Genomic DNA, 23,785 nt, shown 5'->3' on the forward strand with positions numbered 1-23,785 from the left:
GTGGGAAATAATCAAGAAGGACACCCAACATCAACTTCATGTGCCCACGTGCACATGCCCAAATACATGCAGACATGCATACATACCAATGAAAAAATTTAAAAATCAAACGTTCTGACATTGATGAAATAGATATTCACACTATCATGGATAGGAAATATTCCACCTAAATGACACAGTTATTTAAAGCAGTCCCAGTATTACACAGTTGTATCACCTCTGTAGACTGACCCACGAAAGCTTACTTTTGGAGGAGAAAGAGACTTCCTATTGGACCCTGCAGGGTATTTGTTAATTTAGGTTAATCAACATGCACTCTTCAGAGAAAATTGCCCAAGAGTGGGGTCTATACAAATGTTAGTGTCTCTTATCTCCTTTGTTTAGCCTTTGATTTTAGATTCACTTTGTAGAAGACAAAACAGTGTGTGCACGAAAACACACGCATCCCCCCCCCCACACACACACAGGTGTGCATGCACATCAGTATTCCTGTAATAGGAGTCACTGTGGAGATGTTTTATGTATTTTATGGATACCTAGTCTTCATGTTCTCACAGTCATACCTAATGTGTGTAGGTTAAGTGTAACGTTCAGGTCCCCAAACAGGGCTTATTTTGCCCTTTAAATAATGAAAACTCACCACTGTGCTTACAAGCTTTCTAATCTAGTGTTGATACTAGATTTGATAATTACTATATTGTAACTCTATTCTGATTTCTCAGAAAATGTCACTTTGAAAATATTTCTAACAACTTGAAACAACCCAAAGTGAAAAATTTCAAAATACTTTATTCAGGCATCTATCTACCTAACCCCTGTAAACAAAGCTTGACTCAAGCCGAGTATGTTATATCTTCCTTTCTCACCCGTTAAAAGACAAAATACAAACTGGTGAACTCATCTTTGTGGGTTCTGAGTTTGGTTAGAGGAACCATACAAAAAGTCATTGATGTCAGTCCCTCTCAGACTGAGGACGGGCTCTGAGGGCAATGAGGAAAACCATCTTGCCTTGTTGGGAGTTACTACACACAGTGTCACTAGGGCTTTCAGAAGCTAGAGTGGAAGGGAAAGCCTGTATGCCTTGCCTAGCTATTCTTTAAGGTCCCTTTGATAGCTCTGAGACTTTAACTTGTGAGTGAGGGGTGTGTGGGGGCTGTTCCGAGCTGATATAGAAGTCCTAGCTCTGGGACCCCATCCATTGTACGTGCCCTCCCCTCTTTTATAGTCTCTCCCTGTGCCCACACACGCCAGCATGGGAGAAAACGTATCTATACAGCTAAATTTACTAGAAATTAATTTTATAGTTATATTGTTACTTATTTCTATTTTAGAAGTATTTAATAAGAAAGTAGTTAAAATATGTATTCTAGTATTATATAGTCTCAAATCTGAGAGATTTTATTGTTGTGTTTTAGGTATCTAAACTTCTGAATTCTGGAGTACATTTAATACACAAAGAACTGATAACATTGTTACAAGATGAGTCACTGGAGGTAATATAAGTTTCCATTCTGGCATTTACTTCTTTTTTGTTAAGCCAAATTATATTAGTACCTGTGTCACTGTACCATGGGAAGATCTTAGAAATTAGGTCTTTCAGTACATTTGGTTTTAAAATTAAAGTGTGTATTGTTTTTTTAAGGAAAACCAGAAGTGCCAACAAGTAGACAAAAGAGAAGCTTCAATTAAATCACTGTTGGTATTTTGTTACATTTTTGGTTTTCCAGTCAGGTTGCCATTTTCTATTATAGGTTTTATTCACACTATAATTGCATAGCATTTTAGATTTTTGCCCAGCATAATTTTAAGAGTATATTTTGCCTTGCGCATAGACTTGTGAAGATTTTGAAATTCTTCCATATGATACTATATTTGGCACCTTCCATTCACTAGAGTGACTCTTAGCCTGAGAGGTTCAGCTATGTCACTGGATGTATACTCCTTCCCACAGCTGGAAGGCAGGTTTGAGTATGTTAGCTTTCTGTTAGCTTTCACCAATTTAGATGAGTAGAAGCTGCACTGATTTTTTTTTTCTAAAAAAAGAAAAAGTAATAGGAACACCCAAAATGCTGTTTGCTCAATAATACTTTTTTAATGTATAAATTGGTTTGTGGTGTTAACTAATTTAGAAGATAGATAATAACCATTATAAACACAATATCTCTTTAAAAGGTACTAGATGCTCTTATAAATCACCTCCCAGAAATCTTGGAACTTATGTCTACTGGTGGAGAAAACAGTGTTCAAGAAAATAAGGTAAATCCCATCTTTCAGGAAAGCCGGAGGTTTGTCATCTTATTCTGCATGGTGGTTATGAGGAGATAGCAGAAGAATGTATGAAAAACATTAAAATAGTTCTTGCCTTTGTGCTGGTCAGTGTCCAACCCTCTGTGCATTTGTGAGGATGCAGGGATGCAGCCAGCACATCTCCAGCCAGCTCTAAAATTTACGAGGGGTCTAGAGAGATGGCTTAGCAGCTGAGAGCTCTGCTTCCTTATGAGGAAGGACCTGGGTTCCATCCCAGCACCCTTCTTACACAGTGCACAATCACCAGTAACCTGTCTCCAGAGGAATCTAATGCCTCTTATGGCTTCCTTTGACACTGAACTCAAGTGCACCCTCCATCTCCACACATATGCATACAATTAAACATACATCATACATTATGTACATCTATATGTACATAATGTGTGTATACATACATACATACACACACACAAGTTTTCATGAGTGAGTTACACTATGAAAAGGAAGGGTTGCATCCCAGCTCTGAGTCATATTTGGCAGGAATACCAGGAGATACTGACAGCTGATTGAAAAGATCTTAAGCTCTCAATTACTGTAGTGTTATTAAGGAGTTTGGAGGCCCAACAGTCAGGTACCAATGCACCTGCATTTCCCAGACAGTGAGTGACACAGGCAGAACTTCCAAGTTCTCTCCTTGGCTGTTTCCTGTGCGGCTACTGTATAGGCAGCAGCAGCCTGGTGTAGGTCATTTGAAAAGCTCTAAAGGAAGACCCTTTTCGGACACAGCGTTTCTAAGCATTGAACTTACTGTTTGTACACTAAACATACAAACAGGAAAATAAAGTAGCACCTGCTGCATAGCCTGTGAAGGCTACCAGCATAAGCTGGCCTCTGCAGTTACTGCACAGACATGCCAGCTACCACGATTCTTACTAATGTCTTTGAAATTTGAATTCATATTTTCAGTATTAATAATTACTATAAGCATAACAAATAGGACAATGGGTAAGAATTCTGAAGGTCAAGCTCGGCTAGAGTGAAATGTTAAGAAATTTGGGGCTAGTTAGAATAGTTGCCTTGGTAACCAACCTGATAACCAACCGGTCAGGAAGAATAAAAGGTCCAGGCTCTAGAGATTTCATTTTCTGGTGCCATAAATTTTACTCTAGCATTTTAAAAGAATGTTTGATTCTGCTTGATAACTACCACCCAGTGACAGCTGAGATGCCATCTAAACTCTACAGTCCTTCCCTGGTGTGTGCTTACAGGCCACAGTTGATGGAACTTAGTCACCGTCTGCTCTTCCCTTGGGTTTCTTTGCAGTTTTCCTCACTGCCAGACTTGATTCCAGCACTCACAGCTGCTGAGCAGCGGGCTGCAGCCTCTCTGAAGTGGAGGACCCATGAGAAGCTGCTGCAGAAGTACACCTGTCTGCCTCATATCATATCGAGCGACCAGATTTATTACCGTTTCCTACAAAGAATGTTCACCATCATGATGACAAATGTGAGCCCCGAATTCTTCTGATTGTTTTGAAATTGGGGATTTTATCATTACCAAATTATTTACTTTTTCAAGATACAAGAAAATCAGTTCCTATTATCTTGGAAGGGTAGCTTTTCCGGGAAGGAGAGCCAAGTCTCTGCTCCTCTGATTTGCCCTTTGGTCTTCCACCATTTAGCTGTAGAGCGCTGTGGACAGAAATACAAATATTCTTTGTCCACTGCCAGAGGATTGTGGTGACTCACCTCTGACTTTTGTGTTGTTTTTAGAAGCAGTGTGTGGATAGCCCAGTCGGCCCTCAGATTACCACATAGCTGAAGATGACATTGAGCTTCTGATTCTCCTGCCTCTGTCTCTCTAATGCTGAGATTATAGGTGTATGGCACCATGCTTAATTTCTGTGGTGCTGTGGATTGAACCCAGGGCTTCGTGTGTGCTAGGCAAGTTCTCAACCTACTGAGATACAGTTCTGCCCTTTACTTCAGACTTGTTATAATTCACTGGAGAGAAAGATTGACAGGATATAATATCAACTGCAAAGTGAACTTCTGCTTTTCTGTTTCTTCTTCTGTCCCCACGTCAGCATCTCACATCTGCCAGGCCTTTATTCCCAAGGCTACCTGCAGCCCCCTTACTCTGGTACTGTGACTTTTATAGTACCTTAGGGCAGTCACACTGGACGTGTACAAGCCTTGGTGTAGAGTCTTCTGTTTAAGGAGAGGAGTGACAACTTGCTCTCCATACAGAGAAGTGGAACCTCGAGAAGCTATCCACCTTTTATATGAACTTCGCAGTTTCCTCACTGCCATACTCAATTCCCACACTCAGGCTCTGAAGTGGAGGACCCATGAGAAGCTGCAGAAATACACCTGTCTGTTTAGCCTACAGCTCACTGTACATTCATGACGGCATCCTACTTAAAGTTTTTAATTTTTTTTAAAGCTGCAGCTAGTGGGTATGCAGCTTAGCGATAAGGTCCTTGAAGAACGTGCATAAGGTCGTAGGCCGTCCATCTCCTGTAGCAGGATAAACAAACCATGTTTCTATGTTACAATCTTCACTTTCATAAAAGGGAAATAAGGATCCCTTCATTCAAAATAAGTGTTGGCGTCAAAGATTTAGAAAGTAGAAAAATATTAATGGTATTCTTTTCAGCTTAAAAAAATTAGGAAGAACACAGTATTACCTACCACTCAACAAGCTCATCACATATAGCAATGGAAATCTGAGGTTATGAAATCAAAGGTTATGCTCTAAGTATAATAATCTTAAAATGTGACTTGACAATAATAACTCCTTGTTACTTTTGTGATTGTTCTTTCTATCTGTCTGTCTGTCTATCTATCATCTATCTATCTATCTACCCACCTATCTATCTATCTATCTATCTATCTATCTATCTATCTATCTATCTATCTACCTACCTACCTACCTACCTACCTACCTACCTACCTATCTATCTATCTATCTATCTATCTAGTATATATGTATGTGTGAGGGCACACAGGAACCATGACACATATGTAGTTGTCAGAGCATAACTCATGGATGCGGTTCAGAGGCCCTTTTTATTGTTTTTTGCCCAAAATTAATATTTGTCTTGCATTATAAGAGATATTATATAAGGTACAAACAAAGTATATTTTCATGCATCTTGTATATATACATTTGAAATTCTGTCATACTATACCAAATTGAAGAAGAGAGGAGCAGACTTTTACTTAGTTCATTACCTGAAATTTATTTAAGCTCTATTTAAATTTATGCTTATGTCCATGTGTTAAATTTTTAGTTATAAACCCTAAAAAACACCTTTCTTTTGTATCCACCAGTTAACAATATTATATAGCATGGTACCCAGTAGGGAAGAGGCCACAGCCAGCACCATTGTCTTGGTACCACACAGTCATTCAGATTCCCACTGTAGTAGTCTGGGCTTTAGGTGAATGGAGAATTGTAATATTGAGAAGTAAGGCAGGATGTGAACATGCATCACAATGGGCAGTGTATGCCTGTTTTAAAGGGCTTTCTTTTACAGTATTAAGACTTCCTCTCCAATTTCCAGTATAGGTAACTGGTTGAATTCCTTTAGAATTAAAGTTCTGTACAGTGGTATGATGGGAATCTGCAGGAGAGAAGGTTTGGGACATTGGCTGGGGTCCTTTGGCTCTGCCTGATGGCACTCTCTAATATTACCACCATTGTGTAGAGTTCTGAGCCTTTGCCTGCCTCCACACTGACAACTGTTACAGCTTTGCATAGGCATAAGAAATGGAGATCCCTCAGTGAAGAACACTGTCCTGAGCTTTAGACATTTAGTCTCTAGCCCTAGATACCAGTCCCTAAATTCTTCAGTAGAGCATGAACATGGATCTCTAAATTTCCATTTAACTGTAGTTACTTAACATGTCAGTTACTTTCACATGTAACTGACATGTGGTGTGTTCCTCAAAATGTTTGTCAAATGTGTAGAAATCACTAATATTCTGCCAGCTGAAAGGATGAGTGGCTGCAGTACATGTCACTTAAGATGAGGTGGCAGGGAAATGATGCCAAACATGAGTCATTTGGATGTGACTAAGAAACTGAATTAGCTTGTCATAGGTCATCTTTGTACCTAAGTGATGTTATCATTAAGTAATAGAGATCCTTCCTGAAGGGTGTGAGCTCAGGGTTTGAAAGATAGCGAACACTTCTCATTTAGCAATAGCTTGATTTTGGTTTGGTGGGGAGTAATTGTTGAAAACATCTTAGGGTAGTGATTGTCCTTTTTGTTTTATTTCTTTAAGAATGTCTTACCTGTCCAAAGAGCAGCTGCACGAACTCTATGCATTTTTCTACGATATAATCGTAAACAAGAGCAGAGGCATGAAGTCATTCAAAAATTAATTGAACGTAAGCAATAATTTTGGAAAAATGTTACCAAAATAATTGACCTTAATTGGATCTTTAATGCATTGTATGTAATTTTTTGAAGCTAAATTAGGCTGCTGGTGGTAAAAATATGATGTGTGCTTTTATTTGAATTTTATAGATTAATTTGTATTTGTCTTGGAAACCTTTATGTCAAATTTTTATAGATGAAAATAGTATTTAATCAGACTCTTCTTTTGTGAATTCCAACACTTGAGAAATTAAAATATGTAAATATAAGTTGAATGGCTAATTTCTTCCTTGATGAAATAGCAGTTGGAACTAAAGCATGAATAGAATATTTTTAAATCTAATAATTTATAATACAGTGCTGTTCTCAGTATTAATTTAATAAATATAATATAGGCTTATAATTTTTTATTGAATGGTGTTAACAGCACATATTAAAGTGAATCTAGTGAGCTGTCATGGTTTAGAAACTAGGTCAATGAGTGCAAATTTATTGTAATTTGTTAAGGGCTAAATAATGGAAAAAATATTTATGTTGTTGAACCTGGTAGCAAACATAAACATTTGTCTAGTGAGTTTATTAGTCATTGACTACTTGGCTTTGACTACAATTATGATTAATTGGTTCTTAATAAAACTATTATCCAGACTTCCTAACTACTATAATTTACCATTTTAATCAAGAAATACCACATTTCAGGGAAAATGTATTTTATAAAATTCCATTTAAGAAAAATTAAGCTCAGTGTGTTTTGCTTTTTCATTCCATGGCTTGTTATAGTTCTGTTTTCATTTTGCATGAGAAGGGACTTTCACTTTTAATGGTTCTGTTTGATTTTAAGTATTAAGAACATTGCCTTTGCATGTTTATGTAAAAATGAGAAAATGATGCTTTAAATACTAACCTACAGCACTATCAGTAATTGTGTTTGCATATGACTTCTTTACTTCTGACAACTTTAAGAAAAAAAATAGAATAACTAGTTTAGTTTTAAAAGACTTGGAGAGTTTGTAGCCTGTGTTTAAATTAGTTGACGTATATGCATCCCATCTTCCTGTTTTCTAGGTTTAGAAAGGTATGTGTACACGGTCCTCAGCATGTAGGCAGTGGCCTCTCATAGTGACCTCGGCATTCAGTCATCACAGGGCATCCAGTGGTTATTGGTGTTCAGTATAGTGACACTGATTTCCAGCTTTTGACATGTAAATATTGTAGTCTATAAATCTAGAGCACATAATGACTATTTTTCTCTTATCTATTATATTTGTTAAATAGATTGCTGATAGAATGGAACTTTGCATACATTTTTGGTGTTTCATTTTGTAATATATAATTTCACATAGGAAATACTAGATTATGGTATTTTTGTTGTTTGTAGAGTTGGGCCAAGGAAAAAGTTATTGGAATAGACTTCGCTTTTTGGATACTTGTGAATTTATCATAGAGATCTTTTCCAGATCATTTTTCTGCAAATATTTCTTTCTACCTGTTATTGAATTAACCCATGACCCAGTGGCAAATGTGAGGTACGTATCACTCTGCAAGGTTTGAAAATGTTGTGTTTCTCATTTGTCTGTTGTGGTAAACATTTGCAAACCCCTTTTCTTAGTTAAGCAAGTCAAGTGAGGAATTGATGCTTGCTCTCAGTTGTTTTTGAAGATTGACTTAACCAGCACACATTTATGGGGTATGGCATGATAATTTAATAGTTTAGATATTAGATATAACAATAAAATCTAGGTAGTTAGCATTTTCATTTCCTCAAACATTTGTCATTCCTGTGTGCCCAGAACCTTCCGCCTGGTCTTCTAGCTATTTATAAAATGTACAATGAGTTGCTGTGAACTGCAGTCACCTACTGTATTGAGCGCATACACGAGTGCTAACCTGTGTTAACTGAATTTTGATGTTCGTCGTCTGCCTCCTTCCAACCATCCTACTTGCTAATGGCCACTGTCCCACTGGTCACCTATCTGGCTTTGCACATCTAAGTAGGAGTGTGCAGTACTTATTTCACTACATGCCTTCCTTTTCATCTGGGTGCAGCAGTGTTCCGTTCTCTTAGAGCTGAGTAATCAATATGTTTATGAGCCGTGTTTTCATCACCCAGTTGTCTGCTGATGGACATCTTAGTTGGCTTCATAGCTTGGTTAGTAAATAGTCTTGGGATACAGTGTCACTCTCTTAACTGATATCACTGGGCTGAACAAACCTAAGTCAAAGCCAGCCTGCCAGCCTGGCTGAGTAAATACTATTTGTATAAGAGCCTTAACAAGTATTGCTTATCAAAAGCTCTAGTCCTTAATTTCAAAAACTTTATAATCTTGTGAGCCCATGAATCAATGTTTTCTAGACATGCTTTGGGTAATAAAGAATGATTTATGCTTTATGTGCTTCTCAAGTGAATGTTTTAACATTTAATTTACCAAGTTTGGACAACGACAAGGCTGAGAAAATCCTATTGCTATTTAGAAGAACCTTTTCTTCAGAGGTCAGAAGTGAAGTAAGTTTTCTGAAGAGGACTGGAGAGTTCTTAGTTACAGTGTCCACTGTATCTGTGCTGAGCAGTGAATGAGTTGGAGGCCATTGATGTTCAATGTTGAGAATCGCAGAGAAGAGCTTCTTTACCCCTTCAGATGCACAGAATCAAGGGATACTGTGTAGGAAAAGCTTTCCTTTTGTAGGAGGTCTGCAGACAGCATTTTGTCAATCCTTGGAATGGGATTTAGCTGCCTCAAGATTTGCAAAAATAATGCAGAATATTAACCTGGAGAGTACATGGGTGCAAATGACTCCAGCAGCTGTAAGACATCCCTTTCTAGAACTAGCCTAAAAAGAGGCAGACTTGGTGTTTAATAAAGCAGGGCACCTCAGTGGCAGCTGTCCTTCCTGGTAGGTGCTCTTCACTCCGGCCTCCTTGTTTCTTCTTCACCCAGCTATCTGGACAGTACTTAGCATGTTTCCCACTCTCCTCTTCTCTCACTGCCCTTATTATGCTAAGTATCTCTCCATCCTCATGCCTAAACTTTATGCTTCCCTCACTTAACCTCTTGCAAGGACATCCACCTGGACAGCAGGTTTACTGAGCCAGCTGCAGATTTATAATTTCTAATGCACATCCCAGACTTAATCCGTCTAGCATTCAATACTGGGTCTCCTTTGTCTGTATCTCTTCCTTTTGCAGTCCTCTGTATCTCAGGAGGCAGGTGGTTCATCTTCCCCTTTCTCAAGTCAAATCCTAAACCCCTTTCCTTTATCTCAACTGCAGTCCCTGAAGCCACTCTGCTGTTCCAAAAGACATGCAGAGTGCAGGCTTCTCTGGGCACCTTGGCTGCTGCTTCTGGCCCAAAGTGCTGTCAGCTCTTGTTTGGGGGTTTCTCTATTGTTTCTTTTCCCTCCTTAACCACTTATGGTCTAATCTCAAAACAGCATATGATAACTAGGAAAGTTAAGTTGGATTACTTTACTTCTCAGCTCATACCCTCCAATGTGTTCATTGCATTTGAAATAGATGCCTGGCTCTGTACAGTGGCTCACAGGACTCTTGTCACCACTCAGGTCTCCCCCTGAGCTCATCTTTGCTCTACTATACCTCAGACCTAGTTGGCTAATTCAGAGTATCACTTGGCAAGCTTTCCATGTTGGCCCCAATGCTTTTTCAGACACTTGAGTGGCTTGTTCCCTGATTTTGTAGGTCTTTCCTTAACTATCATCTGTTCAGTGAAAACGTTAATGACTTCTCTAACACTGCCTTCCACTCCCACTCAGCACTTTCTGGCAGACATTCTCTTTACCCATGCATTCTTCTTCCATGCTCCATACTAGAATGCAAACCCCTGATGAACAGAGGATTTTGTTGGTTTGTTTCCATTTTGTGTCATTATCCAGAATAATGAATGCCTTCTAGACAGTAGGCACTCCGTGCATACTTGTTGCATGGGCAGATGAACACTGAGGTTTCCTAAGTCACATCCCCATGACCCGTAGTAGTTATTAAAGTCGCTCTTACTACAGAATGAAACTTTGCTACCTGCTGCCCAAAGTGAAGTCAGCTCTGAAGATTCCTGCAGATATGCATCTCCTCCAGCAGTTAGAAATGTGTGTGAGAAAACTCCTGTGTCAAGAAAAAGATAAAGATGTCCTGGCTATTGTGAAAAAAGTAAGTGTCTCTCCTGCTGAGTTAATGTGTTTCAAAGTATAGCAGAGTTAACCTCAGCTTCCCAGCACTGCCAGATAGAGTAACAAGCTTTGCAAGTGCAGGAAGAATGAATAAACAGCAGGGTGCTTGTTCGGGCTGTTAGCTGCAGAAGTTCCTTCAACTGGCATTTCTAAAGAGCAGTCAGTTTTTGTTACTCAACAGGAGTCCCCTGTGGGAGAGCTGAGCACCTTCCAGCTGTTTGTGAACTTGGCTTAAATGATGACCAATACCTCTTTCCCTAGATTTTATTTATAAGTGATCACAATCAGGTAAAATTAGGAAATTTTACTGACAGGAAAGTTAGAGAAGTCATGTTATCTAAAAGAGAGAGTGATTCACTCACCTGTTTGAAGTTGAAGGGGATGGATCTAGAAACACTGGTTGCTTGACAACAAGCTGATAGGTATCAGAGCCCCCACCATGAATATCTGGCATCACCCTAAGCACATTTCTCTCCAAATGCCATAACTTTAGGCTGTATGATTTTGCTCTAGCATATGAGCTTATTATGTGGATTGTCTGGAAATGTTGGAAAACTAAGATAGTAAAAAATTGGCTCCTGTCAGCATGCACTTCTTGGCATCCTCAATAGTGTCTGGGTTTGGTGACTGTATATGGGATGGATCCCTAGGTGGGGTAGTCTCTGGATGGCCTTTCATTCAGTCTCTGCTCCAGACTTTGTCTCCGAATTTCTTTCTGTGAGTATTTTGTTCCCCCTGTTTAGAATGACTTTATGAAGACCATACTTTGGTCTTCTTTCTTCTTGAGCTTCATGTGGTCTGTAAATTATATCTTGGGTGTCCTGAGCTTTCAGGCTAATATCCACTTATCAGTGAGTGCATACCACGTGTGTTCTTTTGTGACTGGGTTACCTTAAGCAGAGAAGTGCATGCTGACAGGAGCCTGATATAGCCGTCTCCTGAGAGGCTCTGCCAGAACCTGAGAAATACAGAGGCGGATGCTCACAGCCAACCATTGGATGGAGAACAGGGTCCTCAATAGAGGAGTTGGAGAAAGGACTGAAGGAGCTGAAGGGGTTTACAACCCCATAGGCAGAACAATATCAACCAATCAGAACCCCCCCACCCGCCCCCTGCCCAGAGCTCCCAGGGACTAAACCACTATCCAAAGAGGAACCCAGGACTCCAACCACATATGTAGCAGAGGATGGCCTTATTTGGCATCAACAGGAGGAGAGGCCATTGGTCCTATGAAGGCTCAATGCCCCACTGTAGGGGAGTACCAGGGGGGGAGAGGGAAGAGGGTGGGTGGGTGAGGGAGGGAGCACCCTCATAGAAGCAGGGGGAGGCGGGATGGGAGAGTGGGTTTCTGGAGGGGAAACAGGAAAGGAAAGGGGATAACATTTGCAATGTAAATGAAGAAAATATTCAATAAAAGAAAAGGAAAAAAATTGGGTTGTTGAGATCAAAACTTAAAAATACTTCAGCTTTCGAAAACTATACTTAATATATAACTGGTACTGTTATAAGATCAATAAGAAGGTATGAGTGGGTGTGACTTTGAAACACAATTTTGAATGTTGATTGGTAATAAAAGATTAGTTTATTAATATCATACTGTAAACTCTTGTCTTTGAACTCCTTGGGAAAAGAAGGGCTTTTTTGACAAATAATTGGTTGGTTGCATTTTCTTACTGTTGAGTCAGCTGTAATCCTGAAACCTTTCCTTGTAGACAGTATTGGAGTTGGACAGAATGGAAATGTCTATGGACATGGTAAGTACGTGCTAGAAAGAAACATTTCCATCAGCAAGAAGTTGTCACTAATGACTGACAGTGTCGGTTTACATTTTACACAGTTCCAGAAAAAAAATTATGAGAAAGATTTGCTGGATCAAGAGAAAGAAAGAGAAGAACTGCTGTTTCTGGAAATGGTATGTTGTTTCCCATGGACAGTCCTTTCCAGTTAGCATTAGCTGAGCTTTGCTAGTAAACCAAAACCAATTTATTTCAATTTTATGTTGTTCCACATTTCCTAAAAGGCTGAACAAAAGCCTTGATTTTTCTGAAGTTTTATCTTTTATAAATTAGAAGAAAAATTACAGTTGAGAGTGTTTAGCAAAATGAGTTTCTTAAGTGAAACTAACGTTTAAGTAACCACATGTATTCAGTCCTAGTTGAGACATTTTTACCTGTCTCTGGCAATCCATCCTCAGCATCCATCCTTGGCATCCATTCTCAGTGTCCATCCTCAGTGTCCATCCTCAGCATCCATTTATCCTCAGCATCCATCCTCAGCATCCATCCTCAGCATCCATCCTTGGCATCCATTCTCAGTGTCCATCCTCAGCATCCATTTATCCTCAGCATCCATCCTCAGCATCCATCCTCAGCATCCATCCTCAGCATCCATTCTCAGTGTCCATCCTCAGCATCCATTTATCCTCAGCATCCATCCTCAGCATCCATCCTCAGCATCCATCCTTGGCATCCATTCTCAGCGTCCATCCTCAGTGTCCATCCTCAGCATCCATTTATCCTCAGCATCCATCCACTAAAAAGACAGTACTTTTTTATTTTTAGTTTTGTGTTATGTATAAATGATAAAGGAGTCAGATCCCCCTGGAACTTGTTACAGATGGTGTGAGTCATGCAGCATGGATCCTCTGGAAGAACATAACTTGTTCTTAGCCACTGAGCCATCTCTCTAGTCCCCTAAAATATATACTTCAAAGGTTTGCCTGATAGTTAAGGATGTTAGAGAAAATACAGAGGTGGGCAGTGGACGCTTGTGTAAGGACTAAAGCTGGTCCAAGCTAGTTGGGCTTTTATCTGCTGTGTTCCACACACTCACAAGCTGGTGGTCGCTCAGCCTTGCAGCAGCATCTGTTTGAAAACACCATTTTTCTGACATCTTTAGTTTACAGTCTTAAGAGGTTTTCTACAAATCAAACTTAAGTAAGATATTTTAAGTATGTTTGGTCGACTTCTCTTTCCTCTCAGACTTTGTAGAGAAAAGTATTTTGTCATTTGAACAGGATTGAAATAAACATGGTTAAATAACCATGGTTAGACAAATGCTGTGCTGATGAGAAGCACTAAACACCTTGTGGGGGGGTGCTCATTATAGAATGATGCCGGAGTCATTGTTTTAGTTGGACAAACTTCCAAGGGCAAGATTCTGTGATGTAAAAGGGCCACGAAAACAAAACAAAACTCTTAATTTTTTAAATACAAGCACCAAAGGGAAAACCCATGTTTAAGGGTATTTTTTGTGAGGAATATTTGTATCTCTAAAGCTGAGAGTCATTTTCTCCAGAACAAGCTCCCAAACTGTACCTGTAACACAAGGCTGTGTCCCACCAGGAACAGCTAGAGAAGGAGAAGCATCAGAATGATGGGAGGTTGGCCAGTGACAAAAGCTTCGAGAAGAAACGTGAGTGTTCTGTGTCTCCCCAGCTGCTCAGAGTTAGAGAGAACTGAAAAACTCAGGGCCTGTCTTGGAGTCTCAGTCTTCTCAGCAGAGGAATTTAAGAACGCATACAAAACAAAGCTCAGAGAGTAACTATATTGGTATTTAAAAGAAAAGTCTTGAGTAAGGCAATCTGTTAATCTTGGAGGTGGGAGATAAGAAGAGACAAAGTCATGCCATTTGAGTTAAGCTGGAATGGATGTGAACCAGGGGATAGACAGGAGCCCAGATAGTGGGAGGGGAGAGCGTTAGAGAAAGCAATAGGAAAAGCAGACATCTGAAACTGTGTGCCTGCAGCTCTTTGTAATCATTTGCACAGATGCCAGAAAAGGGGGGGGGGGGTATATCGTGTCATCAAAGAGATAAATATTCCTCCTGTCTCTTTATCAAGGCAAATCTGCCTTCCAGAAGTGTAATCGTTCTTGACCAGCTCAACTGGATTAACTCTTAAGGATCCATTCTTCTGGTCTTGGGATAACCAGTGCTACAGTAGCATTTGTGTCTGTGTATAGAAAGACTATGCTGAGTTTTAATTTGGGAGGGAAATTACTTTCTGACACTGATTCTTAAAAGTTACTTTTGAAAATTTGCTGGTTAATGTGGTACAGGTATGAGGAGTATATAAAATAATAATGATAGGAAGCTAATAATAATGATAATGATAATAATGTGAGGCTCAGAGCCTCTGGAAGGGACACTTAATGTTGGATGTCAATTGTAAGTTCTGGAGTTGATCTTCAACAGCAGAGACTGAAATGTGGGAGTATGTAAAGTAAGAGTATTTGGAAAATAGTGCTGGTTAATAAGAATGATTTTATAGACTTAGATGAAATTACACAACTTACGAGAGTTTATTTTAGGCAGAGACTCGAGGACACCAACACAGTGCCTGTCCAAGAACATGGCCATTTCTGTTCCTGGACCCTCTTCTAGCACCCCATCAACAAGTAAGAAACCATTCTGTATTATGAGTCATACATCTGTTTTAAAAGACAGGGTTTCTCCATGTAGTCTTGGCTGTCCTGAAACTCTCTGTAGACCAGACTAACCTTGAACTCAGAGATCCGCCTGCCTCTGCTTCCCGAGTGCTGGGATTAAAGGCCTTTGTTACCACTAACTGGCTTTAAAAAAAACTTTTTTTTAAGACAAATTAGATACATGTTTTAAAGGTATTCATTCATGTCCTTAACAGTGAAAACAAAAACGGAGATCTACTCAGTGTGGCCATGTTGGGAAGGGGAGTGGGTTCCATGAGACCACCTCCTTCCCTCACTGCTAAGTCCATTCTCAGGGTCCTGTGATGAGGCTGAGGTCAACATGCAGTCCTGTCTATCACTGACTCATTGTCTCCTCTGTCATCTCATCCGATAGACTGCAAATCTCGTTCCAGAAGAAAAATTTCCCGATTCGTAGAATTCAGGCTCCCTTTTCTCCCTGCATGAAATTCCCGAGAGCATCTAGTTCCACAAGGCCCACTGTTTGACTGTTGATGGTCAAAGGGTAGGACAGAAGTGTCTGTGTAGAGTCTCTTCATTCCTGCCAACCATTTTCTCCTCCCACTCGGAATGTGTCCTTAGCTTTTTCCAGTTAATGTTTCATTTATCCTTAATGGGCAGTTCAAATAACAGTTATTCAAACTGACCCTTCTGGATTTTTCTGGAAATGTGTGTCCTGAGGAAGACTTCAGGGTTGGAACAACTATGGAGAATTGAAAACTGAGTTTTCCTTCTTTCTGCTTTACTCTAGGCAAAGAGATCAAGAAATCCAAACTGACTCGGAGCCAGTCTTTCAATAGTCAAGCTTTCCATGCAAAATACGGCACCTTAGACAAGTGTGTCAGGTGCGTGCTGCCGGCTGCTTATTCTGAATTACGGCTTGTCTTCTGTGCTCATCATATTTATTTATATGAAATGCTAGTATCACTATAATCAGAATTAACTCTGAATTTAACTTGTGACTTCTGTAAAAATTATCACATTAAAAAAGAAGGTGTTTTCTATGTGTTAAAAATAGGTACTTTGCATTGTCAGAAGACGATTACCATGACATTATATAATATTATAGACCATAGCCATCATTTATGAGAAAGACGGCGGCGTATACTGTGCATACCTTTTAACTTTTATATGGTGTGAGCATGTTCTGTTTGCCAGCAGGCTGCACATGGTTGTGCATTGTGTCATTTCTACATGCAGAGAAGCCACAGGCATGTTCATCCAGTGAGGCAGTCCAAACAGGGCTCTGATTGCAAATGCGTATTTGCTTTCCATTTGTAGCCTAAGTCCAAAGGACGCCGAGTGAAGGTCACAAGTGAAGCAGCACAACTGGCTGCCACTGTTTGTTGTTTGTGTTATGTGCATCTAACGTTAGAGCTACAGGTGTTTGGAAAAGCAACACAACCCGTACACAAGATCAGGGTAGTCAGTGTTCTAGCATGGAGTCCCTACCTCTAACTGAGGAGCTCCTGACAGCTCATGGTTTCTCAGGGAGCAGAATCTCTTTGCTTTAAGGTTATGGCCCCTGGTGGGTCACCTGTGTTCTGGTGGGTGACCCCACACCTATGGGCAGCACAGATTGTACTTGGTAGGTTGTTGGCTTTTTAGTTTGTTGTGTTGTATTTTGTTTTTGTTTTTGCTTTTTTAAAGGAAGGCATGAAGTTGGGAGAGTGTGAGGAGATAATAGGGGTGGGTCTAGGGAGAGTTAGAAGGAGGAGTGTGGGGATATGGTCAGAATACATTCTATACACTGGGCAGTGACAGCATGTGCCTTTAATACAGAACTTGAAGACAGAGACAGGTAGGTTGGTGAGGTCAAGGCCAGCCTGGTCTACAGAGTGAATTCTAGGACATTCAGAGAAATCCTGTCTTTAAAACCAAAGACCAAATAATAACAAAATACATCGTATGAAATTCTCAATAAATATTTTATATTAAAAAGAAAACACAAATGCCTGCAAAATATCATTTCTCAAGATAAAGAAGACATTGAAGAAAACATGTGTTGTTCCTGTTGTCAGTTATACCTTATTCCAGACTGTCAGCTCTAACTGTTGACATCACAGGAGACCCGTGCATTTTCTAGCCAACAGTGTTCTCAGGATGTACAAAAGGATTCTAACTAAAGAAAAGCTAGTCCCACGAAGGCTTAAATGAGCTTACCCAACTTTGCTGAGCATCAAAGAAAAATTTGTACTTTTTATGAAGCAAAAACAATGCTTTTAAGTTATAGAAAAAGTGTATATTTTGAAGCATCAATGTAAGAAAAATAAGATATAAACACAGAAGGCAGGTTTCAAAAGAAAGAGAAGGAAAGAAGGAGAAGAATGAAAAAGAAGGAAGAAGAAGATGATGATGATGAAGATGATTTACAAAATAAGATTGAAACCCCTAAGATTGAAAACTGTGGTTTTGTGTTCTAACTGAGTCACATTCTCTTTCAGCAAAAGTTCCACCTTAACACACACGTCTCCTGTCTCAGGGCTGGTGAGGACTGCCATGCTGTCCCTAACAGGTAAGCAGCAACATAAACATAAAATGGCTACTTCAATAAACTATTATTCCCTTTAAGCAATTTGCCTTTCTAATTCTAGATATGATGTTTTTCTTAAACGTGTGTCTTCATCAAGTCTTTAATCAAACTGTTCCTGTCACTGAGGAAACTGGGGTTCCCTTTTGGGGTTCTTAGTCTATTTAATAAAAGAATTTATAAGCAAACTTGAAACTTGAGGGCAGTTTTATTAGAAGTTAAGAGAAAAACAACAAGATAGGCAAGCTGTAAATCTTAGCAGCTGCCAGGGAAGAGAAATGGAGACAAGAAAAAGACAGAGTTGTGCAGTCTGAGGTAAGCCAGAGCGGCAGACAAGTGAGAAAGAATAAGGGAATCCAAAGTACTAGAGAAAGCACATTTGGGCTCTGGCTAGCATCTCAAAGAAACGGGAGAAGACAAAGGCATGTTATGCCTTTCTGAGTCTGGAATAGGAAGTTGAGCAGAACCCCAGAGTAGCTTTTAGGGACTGTCCTAGGGGGAAGGAATTCTGGGAAGAAAACTATTTTCTCATGAAAAGCTAATTATTCTTCATAGCTCCTTAAGCATGGCTTCCTGAGTTGAGGTTGAGCAGATAATGGTATGCTTCCATCTAGAGGTAGATGCCATTCTTTAGGGTAGGAGGCAACCATTTTCTCTTAATGAGCCTTTGGTGCTACCATAACACAGAAATCAAGGAACTCTTGGCCATATACTAGTTTTTAAACTATATCATGACTCAGAGTGTAACACTTGTAAAGAGAGGAGAAGGAATAATGATCGCTGGACCATGGTCTTCGTGCCTGCTGAGGCACGGACAGATATTCCCAGTAATTTCTAAAGAAGTTCAGCAGAATCCATTTACTATCTTATATACCTAGCAGTTTGTTCCAAGGGCCAGAAGATTTATATAATGGCCGGGTTGTAAATATTCTAGCCACTGTGGGCTAGTCACAGTCACCCAACTCTGCCATTGCAGTGTGACAGAAGCCATAGGCATTGCATGCTGAATAAACTTAACCACCTATGCTGACTTGTTGATTTTACAGTAGAAGACAGAATTATTCATAAAAAAATAGAATATAGTACTAAAAATTACTTGTGGCTTTTTAATTTTGTATGTTGGAAATATTGGTTAAGAGCTATAGTAATGATTGATAAGTGTTATAATAGATAACAGTGGCCTTTAATTTTATAGGACCTGAAATCTTAGAGTTCAGCTACATTTTAGTTTGAGTATTCTGTCTTTCCTTTTACTATTTTATTTTATTCTTATGAAAACTATGTATAACATGCCAGATAGTTTGAAAAGTGTTTTTATTTTCAGAATAGATACTTTCTATAGTTAAAGAATTGATATCCAGACCCAGAAATGAACATGGTAAACCATAAATATCACTGGACATCAGAAGTGCATTCATCATGAGAGTTATTTAATGATGTCATTATCATGTCTGGTGATACATTGAAAAATGGCACTAGACAGACCAATTGGGTACTTATTATTAAAGAAAACCCAAAATTCAACCTCAATTCATATCTCACCTTATATAGAAAGAATTAACTCAAAATGTAAACTTAAGCACAAAAGATAGCATTACAAATTTTTGAAGAAGATATGAAAGGAAGTGTGTAATTTTGGAGCAGATAGATATTCATATTGACCTTAGCAGAATAGTAGTGACATAGTATATTGTGTCAGAATTTAGAACTCGGGATTTTGAGATAGGGTCATAGAAAACACAAGTGAAGACCTGGAGTGGAAGAAAATATACATACCACCTCTGATCTGAAAAGAACTTGTTTCAAGAATGTTAGAGAAGTCTAAGCCTAGGCAGCTAAACTTAAAAAGAACAGAAGATTGGAATGTAAACTTTTAAAGAAGGTAAAGATGTAAGAGTATGAAGAGATGTTTAGCATCACCAAGGAAAAGCAGTGAGAGGCACACAGCAGTGTATGCCTGCAGTCCTAGCTCCCGGGAGTGGGAGGCGGATGGAGCAGGTTCAAGGTCAGCCTTGGCTAGGAGACCTTGTGTCAAGACAAAGCAAAGCAAAGCAGTAGCAATGAGAAAAATGCTCTGCTGCTTGTTGCTCACCAACATGTCTGAAATTCAAATGCTTAGAATGCGAAGTTCAAGGATGAAGAGCACCTTGCAGGCTTCCATTCACAGAGGTGAATCAAAGGAGAAAGAGTGCGCTGGCAATTCTGTCTGAAGTTAAACACACTAAAGAGCCCAGCACATCTACTCCTAAGCATTTACTGAGAAATATAAAACATAGCCAGATAGTTATCATCGTCTATAACTAGAATTATCTAAATGTCTGTCAGTGAACATTTAGGACAAATGTTAGGCCATCCATATAGCACTAGTTATTAAGCACTAATATTCCTATATAGATGAATTTCAATTTTACTGATCACATGAGAAAAGTAAGATGCTATTCTCTGTATGAGTCTTTTTATGTAAAGTTCTAGAAAGTGCAAATAGTCTTTAATGAGGGAGATCGGAGGTCTGTGGAAGAGGAGCTGCAGGAGGAGTGGCCCTGACGGGCCCAGGAGACATTTGGTGATGGCATGTTTTCACATCGCCATTGTGGTAATGGCAGTGGATCATACACATGCCAAATCTTAATGTAGTGCACTTTACTGTATATAAATTATACCTTTATAACATTGACTTTAAAAAAAAGGCCACTGTCTGGAGTGTTTTCTCCTTGGTTAGCATCTTTCTGAGTGTATCAATACCTCTGCCTCTCTATTTCCAGATGACTCATTCCGGACTCGCAATACCAGCAGTGTTCCAGCTTCCTTTTCTCCTGTCTTACCCAGTACGTCCCGTGGGCCAGGTAACACAGCTGATCCAAAGAGCAGTGGAAGTAAAGATGTACAGCCCCGGAAGGCTACCTTGTGAGTACCAAGTGACCCACTGCTGAGTGTGCTGTTTGGCTCAGGGCACCTTCCTTCCCTCTGTCACACTTCAAACAACCAAAAATGTCTCTAGTGAGATGATGTGAGGTGATGCTAGTTATAGTGTGGCCTTCACTGCGTCAGTGTGTAAGAGGTCCTATGGTAGCGTATGACAGAGACATTGTCAGTGTGGCCTTCACTGCATCAGTGAGTAAGAGGTCCTATGGTAGCGTATGACAGAGACATTGTCTCCTAGGTATCTAAGTAGCTAATAGTAGTATCTGATCACCTTACCAGGTGGATAGAGCTGTTGCCACTTTGAAATACCTCAACAGCACAGAACCCAGAAGTATGGGCTCAGTGAACTGAAAATATTTGTTGTCAAAACTTCTGCTTTGAAGTTAAAGATATGAAGGGTCTGTTTTCTTCTCTCGTGATTTCTTTCTGTGTGTTATTCACATCTTATTTGAATTATTAGTTTTTGAACATTTAAAAGAATGTGATACCTTGAAAACCATCAGGCTATAGTCCTGGTTTTAGTCCCAGTTTTTCACTTTCACACCAAGCACCCATGTAGACCACAGGGAGACTTTGGAGACTCACATTTCCTCCTCAGCATATGCCACTAAACTCATGAGCATTTCTTTTTCCCTTCCTGTCTTCCTCCTTCCCTACCTTCCTTTCTTCTGTCCATTCTTTCTGCTTTTGAGATGCGGCTCACCATGTAACCCACTCTGGCCTAGAACTTGAGATCCTTTTGCTATAGCTTGGGCTATATGTTCCCCATTTCACTCAGAATTCAAAATTAAAGATGTTAAGGAACTCAGAAGTCAATGGGACAAAATGCACAAACAATCCCAGAACAGTTCCAATATTGCACAGTATTGGGCCGACGTGAAGGGTGTTCTCTTTACAGAAAGCCTCAGCACTGTTTAGGAGCCATGGGAGCACAGGTGACAGACATGTTGTCTGCAGCACTCCGAGCAGGAGCCATGTGCCCAATTCCAGGATGAGCAAAGCCACTGTGTGAGCTGCCTGGGCTTCTGCACACCTGCCAAACAGCAGGTCTGGCCCACAGCTCATTTAAGGGGTCTCTCAGCTCTGTAGCCTGGGATCTTTCTCTGTCACCCTAGACCCTCTTCTACTACCACGAACTTCTCCTGAGGAACATGGGAGCATCATTGAAACTAGTTATACTTTTTACAGTAAAGACCCCTGAACCAGCATTTTATGGCTGCTTTACATTGCAAGCATATCTTTCCTTTCTGCAGACTGAATTTTCTCATTTTATAACTGATAGTTACGAAAGTGAATCTAGAATAAAGACCAATGAGAACTCGTATAGCGTTTGTACCTTTCTCGGGGTCTGAAGGAAGGCTTGCTAGCATCGCAGCCGTTCCTTCACACATGCCTGGCTGTGCAGCACCTGACTGTCTCACCAGTGGATCTAATGTGCCCGTTAGTTGGCTGGGTGGTTGGTGTCTACACTGGTCTTTTCTCATTGAAGAATTATTCACAATGTAGAGACTGCCAAATCCAAATTAGAAAGACAGAGTCCTCTTTATTTAAAAACAGGCTGATGAAATGATTGCAGAAAGTGTCACTACGTCGCCTGCTTTCCCAAATGCCACCTTTACTATTGACAAACAGTGTGTCAGAAAGGAAGTACAGGTGCACGCAGCTGCTGTCTTCTAGGGGCGGACAGTTGATAGGCCTGAGTAATTTTCTGTCTATACAAAATCGAAAATGTATGAAAAGTTGTGTAAATTAAAGTGGATGTGACTAGGTGTGCACAAGCTGGAATTCTGAGTGATCCCTGATGTTTTAATTCATTTCCTCTTCGTGAGAATTATCACACTGTACGTTTGCTCGGAGTAGCACATTTCCATTATTTACTTTATAGGAATAATTGTTCTGTGTTTTCTTTTTGGCCTCTTTCTCCTTCTCTGCTTCCTTCCCTTCTCTCCCTCCTCTTATTTCCTTCTTTTATCAGAAAATCCAGAAAATCCAATCCTTAAGTCAACTGCTTGGTGAAGGAGGCAAGCAGTCAGCGGAGACTGTGACTGACGGTGGAAAAGCTACAGGGACAGCCAGGCTTGTTAAAGTGTGGAAGGGAAGAAGGACACCACCTGCAGCTGAAGTGAAACTTACCCTATTTGGAATTAGATTTCCCTAGGAGGTATGACAAGTGTTTCAACGTAGGCCCTGGGTCCCCGTGTTCCAGTGCAGTATAATGAGCTCCAACTTGAGCTGTGTTCTGCCTGCTGGACCATAAGGGAGGCTGGCTTTTGTTATGCTAAGTTGTAGCTGTTAGACAGTCCAGAGCAGTCTGAATCAGCCTGTGTGTCTAAATTGACTGCCAGGGTACTTGGGCTAAGACAAAGGAGGTAAGGAAGGCACTGTATGTCCTATGAGCACTCTACCCAGAGCAGGAAAGTCGAACCGAGCAGCTGTCAGTGGTCCTGTGGGTCCTGGGATTCTGTGATGGTATCAGCACCTGGATATGCCCCCAGTCTAGATTCAGCAATGAAAATCTGCAAAGAGTCAGGAAAACTTAAAATGATAGGTTGGTGATTTCCTTAATTCCTAGAATTTCTTTTATAAATGCTTTGTTTACATTTTAGATTGTATCTGTCCTTAATGTCAAATGATGACTCCAGTGTGAACCAGCTGTCACTCCAGGCTGTCATGCTCATGCCATGTCAGCAGCGCCCATTTGTACCAATGCTAATGCTTCCATCAAAATTTGCCTGTGGAACATAGATTGTCCTTAACTTTAAAATGTCACTTCCTGGGATAGAATGTATGAAGCTATTGTCAGCTTCTCTATTTCAAATGCAATCAGCATATATCTATATTGGTATCAGAAAATACTTGTTTTTTAAAGATATATTGATGTATGATAAAGATGATCTAATTTGTGAATGCATACATGTATGTGGTTACTTTTTATAATGTGAAATGGATAATGAGCTTATTTAAAATAAAGCAGAGGTTAATGAGATACCTGTACTTGTGAGAAAAGTTTTAAATACTTTCCTACAGTTCTTACTCTATAAAGACAAGGCAGTTCATCTTTAAATAATGAATTGG

At 39.9% G+C, this 23,785-nt stretch overlaps 1 protein-coding gene across 2 annotated transcripts in view; it reads left to right on the plus strand.

Moving 5' to 3' along the window:
- PPP4R4 (protein phosphatase 4 regulatory subunit 4) overlaps positions 1–22,710 on the plus strand; it is a gene marked incomplete at both ends in the record, with an annotated part of 94,851 nt that extends 72,141 nt beyond the window's left edge. Inside the window, 14 exons of one of the 2 annotated variants that reach the window (XM_080913295.1) lie at positions 1,416–1,493; positions 2,173–2,256; positions 3,571–3,753; positions 6,540–6,645; positions 8,013–8,160; positions 10,649–10,793; positions 12,526–12,567; positions 12,651–12,725; positions 14,158–14,227; positions 15,124–15,210; positions 16,010–16,103; positions 17,703–17,773; positions 20,551–20,692; positions 22,686–22,710. In XM_080913295.1, the coding sequence (XP_080769421.1) occupies positions 1,416–1,493; positions 2,173–2,256; positions 3,571–3,753; positions 6,540–6,645; positions 8,013–8,160; positions 10,649–10,793; positions 12,526–12,567; positions 12,651–12,725; positions 14,158–14,227; positions 15,124–15,210; positions 16,010–16,103; positions 17,703–17,773; positions 20,551–20,692; positions 22,686–22,710 (1,350 nt within the window). Of the gene's footprint in view, positions 1–1,415; positions 1,494–2,172; positions 2,257–3,570; positions 3,754–6,539; positions 6,646–8,012; positions 8,161–10,648; positions 10,794–12,525; positions 12,568–12,650; positions 12,726–14,157; positions 14,228–15,123; positions 15,211–16,009; positions 16,132–17,702; positions 17,774–20,507; positions 20,693–22,685 lie in introns of both variants that reach the window. The other variant, XM_080913294.1, reaches the window with a different exon arrangement.
- Positions 22,711–23,785: the final 1,075 nt, after the last annotated feature.

The sequence above is a fragment of the Micromys minutus genome (assembly GCF_963924665.1).
Source record: "Micromys minutus genome assembly, chromosome: 1".
NCBI classification, from domain to species: Eukaryota; Metazoa; Chordata; class Mammalia; order Rodentia; family Muridae; genus Micromys; species Micromys minutus.